The sequence below is a fragment of the Cebus imitator genome, unplaced genomic scaffold (assembly GCF_001604975.1).
Source record: "Cebus imitator isolate Cc_AM_T3 unplaced genomic scaffold, Cebus_imitator-1.0 Scaffold1022, whole genome shotgun sequence".
NCBI lineage: Eukaryota > Metazoa > Chordata > Mammalia > Primates > Cebidae > Cebus > Cebus imitator.
In genome coordinates this window covers 53,334-63,508 of record NW_016108337.1, presented here as the reverse complement: position 1 = coordinate 63,508, position 10,175 = coordinate 53,334, and the positions used below count along the sequence as shown (strand labels likewise).

At 59.6% G+C, this 10,175-nt stretch overlaps 1 protein-coding gene across 1 annotated transcript in view; it reads right to left on the bottom strand.

The window, feature by feature from the left end:
- Window positions 1-4,355, bottom strand: part of LOC108298632 (phospholipid phosphatase 2-like) — a 14,668-nt gene extending 10,313 nt beyond the window's left edge. Inside the window, 3 exon segments of the mRNA XM_017521267.2 lie at window positions 310-587; window positions 1,159-1,310; window positions 4,227-4,355. Coding sequence (XP_017376756.2) covers window positions 310-587; window positions 1,159-1,310; window positions 4,227-4,278 — 482 coding nt within the window. The 5' untranslated portion in view covers window positions 4,279-4,355.
- Window positions 4,356-10,175: the final 5,820 nt, after the last annotated feature.

Sequence of the window (10,175 nt, the reverse complement as noted above, 5' to 3'; positions counted from 1 at the left end):
ATTTTTTTTTTTGGTCTGACCTTACCCTAGGCTTGTCAGTCAATATTGATTTTTTAAAAAGGACAATGATGAGTTGAAACGTTTAAGGACCTATCAGTAGAGATGGTAAGAAGACAGCGCAGAAGGGGGCAGGGCTGAGACTCAGGGCAGACAGAGCCTGCTCCCCCCGCCTCCTGCTGTCTGCGGGACACCCGGAGCCCTGGGGCCCTGCTCCTGCCTGACCACCTGCCTGCTGGCTCCTCACCATCTGGCTTCTGGGGCTTCTTCAGCTCCCACTGCCCCCCAGAGGGAAGGCTCATCCACACCCACCTGGCCCTGGTGACGTCAGCAGCGCTTCCCCTGCACACCCTGTCCAGCTGCACGTAGACCGAGCAGTTGACCCGGCTCCACTCGGGGTCACAGATGGCCAGGAAGTTGGGGCGCAAGCAGCCGATCGTGTACTTGGCCAGGTCAGTCAGAAACTGGCTCATGGCTGCCCCGAACAGGAAGGTCCCCAGCACCTTGTACACGGCAGCCACATAGTTGTTGAAGTTGGAGCGGGAATAGAGTCAGTCGGCGTGCACCAGGTAGGCTTCTCCCGCCGAGACCTCCCCGTGGGGCAGCTGCAGCGACCAGCAGGGGTCCCGGTCAGCCCATGGGCCCTCACTGGGCCTCAGTCCTCCCCACGGGCCTCCCCAAGGCTGCTGCAGAGCTGGGGACTCTAAAGGGGCCCTAGCCAGGCTCGGTGGCTCACGCCTGTAATCCCAGCACCTTGGGAGGCTGAGGCGGGCGGATCACCTAAGGTCGGGCGTTCAAGACCAGCCTGACCAACATGGTGAAACCCCATATCTACTAAAAATACAAAACTAGCCGGGTGTGATGGCGCATGCCTGTAGTCCCAGCTACTGGGGAGACTGAGGCAAGAGAATCACTTGAACCCAGGAGGCGGAGGTTACAGTGAGCAGAGACCCTGCCATTGCACTCCAGCCTGGGCAACAAGAGCGAAACTCTGTCTCAAAAAACAAAAGGGGGTTCCTATTACCCACAAGTACCACTCGGGGCAAGGCTGTGTCCCCCAGCCCCCCACAGACCTCCATGCCACCCCCCATCAGGAGCCCAGGGTAAGGCTATACCCCTTCCCGCCCCCCTCCCTGTCCCTCTGAACCCCTCCTGCCTTACAAGGATGATGGTGGCTGTGATGGTGACCCCGGCCATGAGCCCATGGGTGATGGTGTCTGGATGGTAGGGGTACCGGACGGAGTCATCCCCGCAGTAAAATCCTTGCTTATATGGGGCGTTCACCAGCGACAGGACAGCGAAGGGCAGGGACGCTGGAGGGGGAGAAGAGCCTGGGAGCTTCAAGGTTCTCCAGCCGGCTGGGCCGTGGGCCCCCCACACCTGCCCTGCCTCGAGGCCTCGCACCTCTGCTCCCACCGACAGCAATGAAGAGCTCTTCTCACAGCATATGGGGGGCCCAAGCGACACCCCTTTCCCATCGCCCTCAGATGAGCACGAACTCCCCAGGCCCTCTCCCCCTCACACCCTCCCCTCTGCTCCTCGAACAAACGGGGCAAACGCTCACCTCAGGGCCTTTGCACAGGCACTTCTCTGCCCAAAGTATCTTATTTTTATTTTTAAAAGTAGAGACGGGTATCATGTTGACCAGGCCGGTCACAAACTCCTGGGCTGGAGCGACCCCCCAGCCTCAGCCTCCCAAAGTGCCGAGATCACAGGTGTGAGACAAAGTGCCAGGCAGCAAAGTGACTCTCACTTCCGCTCAGTTTCATCTCCCCTCCCGGCTGTCCACACCGGCATCCCTCTCACAAAAGGAAAGGTCGGTTTAGCCGGGCATGGCGGCGCGTGCCTGTAATCCAGCTACTCGGGAGCCTGAGGCAGGAGAGTTGCTTGAAACCGGAAAATGGAATTTGCAGTGAGCCGGGATCACGCCACTGCACTCCAGCCTGGAGACAGGGCGAGACTCTGTCTCAATTTATAAAAAGAAAATAAATAAATAAATAAAAATAAAAGGGAAGGTCTGCTCTTTTTCCCTCTTGTCCCATGTGGAATTATGCAGTCACCTGTGGGACACTGGACTTAATCTCCCCCACTCCACCCACCAGCACCAGAAGGGGCCTATTGTGTTCAGGACAGAGACCCTGGAGGCTGCTCAGAGCCTGGCCAGGGCAGATGTTTAATAAACATCTGTTAAAACAGGCGGGACTTATTTCAACCTAAGAGCTGGCCAGAGAAGTCAGGAAAGGGCCAAAGCAGGGGCACAGCGGAGGTGCCTTCATGCTCGCCCCTGCCCGTCACTGACCCTCATGCCAGGGCACATGCCAGCCACACAGTGACTCAGGGATCAAAGGCACATTCTCCTGAATTCCACACTTAGGGAAGGTGTCACATGGCACTGGGGCTTCCAGGGCCCTGCTGAGCCGAGGGTGGCCAGGGAAGCCGGCGTCAGCTACAGAGAGCAGAGGCGGGGGCAGCTCCCTGTTCCACGCGGCAGGTGCACAGCAAAAGGGCGGGGTGTCTACCCCAGAGAGAAACGAAGGCAGGGCGTCCTTTGGCCCAGCAGGGCAAGGACAAAAGAGTGTGGCTCTTCTGAATTCTGAGAGTCTGAGGAGGAACAGGGAGCCTCACACTCCTCCCTGCATGCCAGCTGCAAGGGTCCTAGGACACGGCACGCCTTCGATGCTGGCTGAGTCTGGGGCAATAATGCAGTGAAGACAGCAGAGATCTGCCTCACAGGGCAGAGGGAATGCAGAACAGAACGGGCAGCGCGGGGGCTCGGAGCCGGCATGGTGCCTGGAGAGGCGAGTGCTGGGGCAGAGGGGGCTGCCATGTAAGAGCCCGGCCTCTGCTGGGGCGCAGGGGCGGCTGGCGCCACTGTAAGTGAGGGCAGAGACCAGGGAGGAGGCTCCTGCAATTGCCGCGCAGTGGAAGGTCAGGGTCACAGGACTCCAGCCGCTCCCGCGGCTCTCAACAGGCGGAGGCTCACACCGGTAGGCCTCCGTTTCCGACCTCCCTGCCCCAGTAACTCCAGCTAGAGACTCAGACACCCCCATGACAACCGCCCCGGGCTTCCCTCTGCCTGGAAAGCTCGCCCTGGGGTCCCCGGAACAGGCGCCTTCTCTTCATTTGACCCCCGGGAGGCTTCCCACCCTCAAGCTGCCCCCACAGCCCTGTCTGGAACCTGTGGACTGCACTGCGATGGGCCGGAGCTCCCAGAGGGAGGTGCCCTCGGCGGGGCCGCCACCCCTGGGCACACAGCAGCCACACCCAACCCCACCTCGGCGGCACCTCCCGGCTGTGTGGCCTCCAGCGGGCGACTCTGCGAGGCTGCACCTCCCTCACAGGCCGCTGTAAGGGAACCGTTTCCGTTATCCGCATGCTGCTGAGCGCCTGGCATCCAGAAAGAGCCACACACATGTTTAAGTAACTGACAGCACAGCTGCTCAGGACATGGCACCCAGGGCTGGCAGACACCCTACGGGGACCTCGTGCTGTCCCCTTGCCCTCCCTAACGAGGGTCTACTTCGGAAGTCAGAGGGCTTGGCCAGAGAACCAGGAAACGGGCTGGGGAGGAGCTCACCCCCGCCCCCCCCCCGTGGTGACAGAACTGCGGGGGGGGGGGCATTGTCCCTTCAGCCACAGAGCAAACACTAGGCCTTTGTTCCCGGGACCCTGGGGGGGCCTCGGGGCACCGATTACCCCATCTGGCGGAAAACCCGCAGGACAGGTTTGGGTCTCCCGAGGCCCCGAAGCCTGGGACCCAGCTTTTCTCTCCAAGTGTCTTCCCCACCCAAGGCGCAGGGGTTCAAATCCCACCGACGCGCTGAGCGCCAGGGCCGGGTCAGCCCCTCCGCTAGCACCCAGAGCGCCCACCCGGGGGCAGAGGCGCCGATGTCCTGGGAGATCCGTGGCCGCTCCCATCCCCGGGGCTCGCCGCCCGCGTGAATCACCGCCCAGGCCCAGCGCGGCGGGAGGGAGGTGAGCTCGGCCCCTGCAGGGCCACTTCCTGCTGCCGGGTGGGGAGGCAGCCCCGGCGCCCCGGGCGCTTCAACCAGATGCGGGGACCCCGAGGCCTGGCAGGTGCGCGCTGCGCGGCGCATGGAGAGAGGTGCGGCCTCCGGGGTCTGCGGAGGGACGAGGGCTCACAGCTTCCCGGTCGCTGCGAACCTGCGCAGAGCCGAGGCCGTGTCCGCCCCGTGAGGGTCCCCACACCCGGGCCCCGCAGCTCTTACCGACCAGCAAGCACAGCACGTCGAGCAGCACGAAGACCCACCTCCGCTGCATGCCCGCGGCCCCCGACGCTGCTCCCTGCGCGTCCCGGCCCGGCCGCGGGTCACGTGGCCGCGGAGCCCGCCCCGTGCGGAGGGGGGAGGGGCTTGGGAGAGGAGAGGTGGGGAGGGGAGGGACAGAGAGGGTGGGGAGGGGGAAGAGGGAAGGAGAGGGGAGGGGAGCGGCCCGTGGCACCGGAGGAGCGGGTGGGGCGAGAGTGTGGGCGCCAAGGGGACCGTCCGGCTGGAGTCCGGGGCCCTGACCCGGGCTGTGAGCGTTTCCCAGCTGCGTGCAGTGGTGCCGGGCTCGAGGGTCCCCACGTGGAGTAGGAAGGCGGTGAACTGCAGGACCGCGGGGCCGCAGGGAGAGTGCGCTCTGGCTCCGCAGGAGGGGCCTCCCCCACTATCCTCCCAGGAAGTGGCATCCGCGCTGCGCACCTTGAAACCTCTCGGCACAGTGGCTCACAGCTGTCATCCCAGCACTTCGGGAGGGCGACACGGGCCGGTCACGGGTGGTCAATGGTTCGAGACCAGCCTGGCCAACATGGTGAAACCCCTTCTGTGCTAAAAATACAAAAATTAGGCGGGCGTGGCGGCGCACGCCTGTGGTCCCAGGTACTCGGGAGGCTGAGGCAGGAGAATCCCTGGAACCCGGCAGGCGGAGGTTGCAGTGAGCCGAGATCGCGCCACTGCACTCCAGCCAGGGCGATGGAGCAAGACTCTGTCCCAAAAAATAATCAATTAAAAAAAAAAAATCTTCGAAAGCAGGAAAGGGCCCGTGGCTTCATGACAGGGGTGTTTCTTTTCTCCTAATACTCAAAATCCTGGCGCACGCTTCGATCCCCGCCATGTCAAAAGCTCAGGTTCCTCGGCACCCACCCTGCGGACGGTGTTGGGTGTCCTGGGCGTACCCCATGCCCAGGCACCGTTCCTGCCAGCACACTGGCGATCCCATTTCATGGAAAAGCACGGGGGCATGAGGAGGTGGGAACCCATGAAATGGCGCCGGGGTCTGTGCCCCTACCAGGTCCTGAGAGCCCTGAGCTGAGGGTGCCTGGGGGCTGAGGGCGCCCAAGCCAGGAAACGGAGTCCCAAGGGGCCCACGCTGGGTCCTTTCAGCGGGGACCAGTCGGGATGCCTCAGGAGTGTCAGACCCACCCCTCCCGAGTCCAGCCTTGACCTCTGCCACTCCCGGTCACTTAGTGGGGCGTGGCCAGGCTGGGCCCCCGGGTCCACCGCCACCCTGAACCTTCAGCACCACCATCAGCCCTCTGCCCCAGCAACACCAAAACAGGGTGCGTCTCAGCAATTGGACTTGAGCTGGGAGCTCCTCAGCCCTGCTTCCTGGATGGTCAGACACCTGCACCTGGGGCAAGGGGCTCCTGGGAGACAGCAGAGGCCACGGTGGTGCCGGGTGGGAGGAAAGGGTGCAGGCTGCCCTGTGGCTTCGAGTTCCCCTGCTGCATTCACGGTGGGGCTGGGCGGGGCTGCGGCTCCAGCTCCCGTTGGGATTAGCGTGCCGTGCGTAAATAAATGCTACATAAATGTCGGCTTCAGCGTCCTTGCTGCACTTGGCCCCACACTTCAGCCTGTCTGCAGAAGAGCGACCGATGCTGTCCGTGTAGGCTTCACAGCCCACGCGCACTTTCTGCTACGATGGAGAGGGTGCAGCATCACACTGGAGGCGAGGAAAGGCAGGGTTCTTTATGGAGCACCTACTGTGTGCTGGGGGGCAAGGGAGAGGTCACTTGGAGGGGCTTGCCACTGTGGGAGGGGAAAGACGATGGGGGCTGTGGGATTGGGCCAAGCCAGTTGGGAGACACCCAGGAGAGGGGAGGGGGTAAACCTGGGAGGATAGAGGGTGGGGGTGAGGCTGGAGGCTGTTGCCTTTTCCATCCTTCCCCTTTGGTCAGGATTGGGGTCAGCCCTTAAAATCCCTGGGCAGGACAAGGATTAAAATGTGGTTGGGGAAGCAAGAATTCGGATTGGGGTCAGGATTGGGTTGTCTTCTACATTTGCTGACTGCATCGACCACACTTCAAGGGACTTCCTGTCAGAGCTTTCTCAGCAGCATCTGCTGCCTGGTCCTCCCTTCAGGAAGAACGTGCGGCCAGGGCACCTCCCAGCAGAGACAGAGCTGGCCAGGAGGCCAGGCCTCTGAGCCTTCCTCCTTCACCTGCAGGTGGCAGAGCTGGAAGTGGGTGGCGGTACACAGCCACAAGCTGGGTCCCCTAGAGGCAGGACCACCCCTGGGGGCCCGGCCACCACCCCCAGGCAAGCAAGCTCATCTCCACAGGCTCTGCCACCTCGGTGCCTCACCGCAACCTGGATGGCTCCAGGTCTGCTTCCAAATGGACGCTCTGGAGACTGAGACACCGTGAAGGGGACAGAAGGGGGCCTGGCACACAGTAGATGCCACCTCAGTGCAGCCAGCACTACACCTGCCCTCACTTTGTGTGCTTCTCTGTGACTTGACAGGTGAAGTACCTTGCCCAAGGGTTTCTGGCGTGGGGCTCCTGGAGCCAAGCAGGTACCCATTGGTGGGTCCGACATGCAGGCGGTGGGCAGGGAAGGCAGAGTGGGTGGACCCCTCAGTCTCTCTGTCTGCATAAAGGGGACAAGACAGTAGCTACCACCTGGGCTTGTGGAGAAGATTAAACAGTTGGTGAAATACTTGACCCAGGGACAAACACTAGGAAACATCATTAAACATAATGCGGAGTGGGCGGGTATCACGTGTTTGCTGCCTCAAGATGTAAAAGGCACTTCTTCCCTGGGTGAACACGAAAAAGTGTTGGAAACCGCTGCCTTCAGGGTCAGAATCCAGGACCCCTGAATTCAGAAGCCCGCTAGGACTGTGCAGTCCCTGGGGTGTCCCTTAATGCATCATTGGGTAACCTGACAGTCAGGGACAGGGCAGCCCTACGGGTTTCAGCACTGAGTGTGCTGTGCTCTGTCTGTGAGGAAGTTTGTACTGGGTCATACCAAAGAAAACCACACAGCAGCAGCCCTGCATGCAGAGACACCCCGACCGCACGGTCCCTCCCTGCCCCTCATCTGTAAGCGCTGCGTACCATCACGGTGTGCCCGAGGGCTCACCGTCCACGTCTCCGCCCCCAAGCCCGCACACAGTGGGTGCTCAGGCCATGCGTACTGGGATGGCGTCACCCCCGGAGAATATGACAGCAGCAGTGAGCTCGTTGAGGAAGTTTTAACTGGGTCACAGCAGGACAGCCAAGCAACAGTGTAGGGCAATGGTGTGTTCCCAAGGGGAGAGTTGGTTTCTGCCTGCTTCTTTTTTTAGTAGAGACGGGATTTCACCGTGGTGGCCAGGATGGTCTTGATCTCCTGACCTCGTGATCTGCCTGCCTCGACCTCCCAACGTGCTGGGATTACAGGCGTGAGCCACCGCGCCGGGCCCACACGTTTGTTTATCTGCAATTCAAATCTAAGTGGACATCCTGTATTTTATCTGGCCACCCTACCCAGGAACCACAAGGCCCTCCAGGGCAAGAGGAACAGCTGGGTCAGTTCAGTAGGGACCCAGACAGTCCCACTCCAGAGCCAGGGCATCCTCAGCACAGCCTGGGCCTGGGAGGCTGAGGCTCTGGGGACAGTGGCCAGGCCAGGACCATCAGCTCTGGGCAACTTTCTCCCACCCCTATTCCTCCCCACAGAAACTGTCTCAGGAGGTCCCATCTCCAAGTATGTCCTAGATAAGGCCTGCTTCCTGGCATGGCCACTGACTCTGTCCAGAACAGATTTCGATATTTGATTAGCAGGTAGGAGGTCACAAAAGACCTTCATTTTTAGGATTTTCCTGTAATCTTGGATTGCAGGCACACACCACTACACCCAGCTAATTTTGGTATTCTTAATAGAGACAGGGTTTCACCGTGTTGGCCAGGCTGGTCTCAAACTCCTGACCTCATGAATACAAATTCTTGACCTTTTCATAAAAGGAAAACATTCAATAAACTAACACAAACAAATAATAACTTCCTTATGGCCGTGGAAAAGCTGAGAACAATCAGTTTGTTCTAGAGAGGTACGGGCTCTCCAAAGATTACTGAGACCAAGTCTGGTGGAGGCCCCAATTAGTCCTAGGAGCCTGGTGTGGGGCGAATGCAGAAGAGCCCCAGGGCAGAGCGGGTCCTTCAGATCCCCTGCCTGGGTCTGGGCTGCAGGAAGGGCATGATTTCACCACTTCACGGCCAGCCCAGAGGTGAAGTTGCACTATGCAAGTGGTGACTAGGCTGACCCAGCTTGATTCTCACACGTCAACCCAACTGCTGACGGCCAGGGGCAGGGCCTTCCTGGGGCAAAACAGTATCCCCTCCACCCCTTACCTGTCTTACGCACATCTAGGGCACCCGCAGAAACAGAAGACACCACCAACAGGAACGTGCTCAGTCAACCAATGACATCCACACAGGACACCACGAACCGGAACGTGCTTAGTCAACCAGCAACATCCACGCAGGACACCACGAACCGGAACGTGCTTAGTCAACCAGCAACATCCACGCAGGACACCACAAACAGGAGCATTCTTAGTCAACACACGACATCCCCTAAGTGAGCAATGGTCTCTCCCGCCTCCAACCTAATATTCCAAACAAATCAAACCTCTCTGAAGCATGTCTCCACTCCAGCTAAAAAAAAGCACTAAGGCTCCCCACTGCCACTCCCTGGTTTCAGATTCCTCAGCCTAAGAGGGACGGCATTCCCGCACTGCCCTCCTGACCTCCGTGCTCACCCCACACAAACAGGACGCTTATGCCTCTGGGTGGCTGCACCCAGATGGCCATGGGGTACTCCCTCTTGCTGTTCCTTCTCCATGAGGCCCGCCCCACTACTGAAGTGAACAAGGGACCCAGGCCCAGCCAACCAGAAAACCCCCTCTGTTCGGCAGCTCCTGATTCAAGTGTGGGCACAAGACCCAGCAACCAGGTTCACCCAGGAGTTTTATGGGAACGGTTGTTCAAGACTCAGGCTTCCCACAGAAATCACAGGTGCCAGGTTGTGTGCCTGGGGTTACTGGTGCCACCTCAGTCACCACAATGGGAACTGCACCTGAGAATAAGGTCAGTTCGGGTAGCAGGGAAATAGAAGCATCAAAATATCATAATGTGGATCATGACGCTTGAATCCTGTTTCTAAAGGCCCAGGCAACCCTGAACTGGCTCTTAAAAGTTTAACTTCTGGGCCGGGTGTGGTGGCTCACGCCTGTAATCCCAGCACTTTGAGAGGCCAAGGCGGGTGGATCACGAGGTCAAGAGTTTGAGATCTGCCTGGCCAACACGGTAAAATCCCATTTCTACTGAGAATACAAAAATCATCTGAGTGTGGTGGTACGTGCCTGTACTCCCAGCTACTCGGGAGGCTGAGGCAGGAAAATCACTTGACCCAGGAGGTGGAGGTTGCAGTGAGCCGAGATGGCACCATTGCCCTCCAGCCTGGGCGACAGAGCAAGACTCTATCTCAGAGGAGCAGGGGGGAAGAGTATAACTTCCACCAGCACCTCAATTTCAGACTCTCAAACAGACGATAACGGGAAAATGATCTGATGACCGGCAGCCAGTGAAGAGGCATGCTGAACAGTCCAGAGCATGTGTCTAACCCAAATCAACCCTGCCAAATGACTTGCTTAAAAAACAGAATTGACTGGGTGCGGTGGCTTATGCCTGCAATCCCAGCACTCTGGGAGGCGGAGGTGGCTGGGTTACCTGAGCTCATGAGTTCAAGACCAGCCTGGCCAACATGGAGAAACCCAGTCTCTACTAAAAATGCAAAAATTAGCCAGGCATGGTGGTGGGTGCCTGTAATCCCAACTACTCGAGAGGCTGAGGCAGGAGAATTGCTTGAACCCAGGAGACAGGGGTTGCAGTGAGCCGAGATCACCTCACTGCA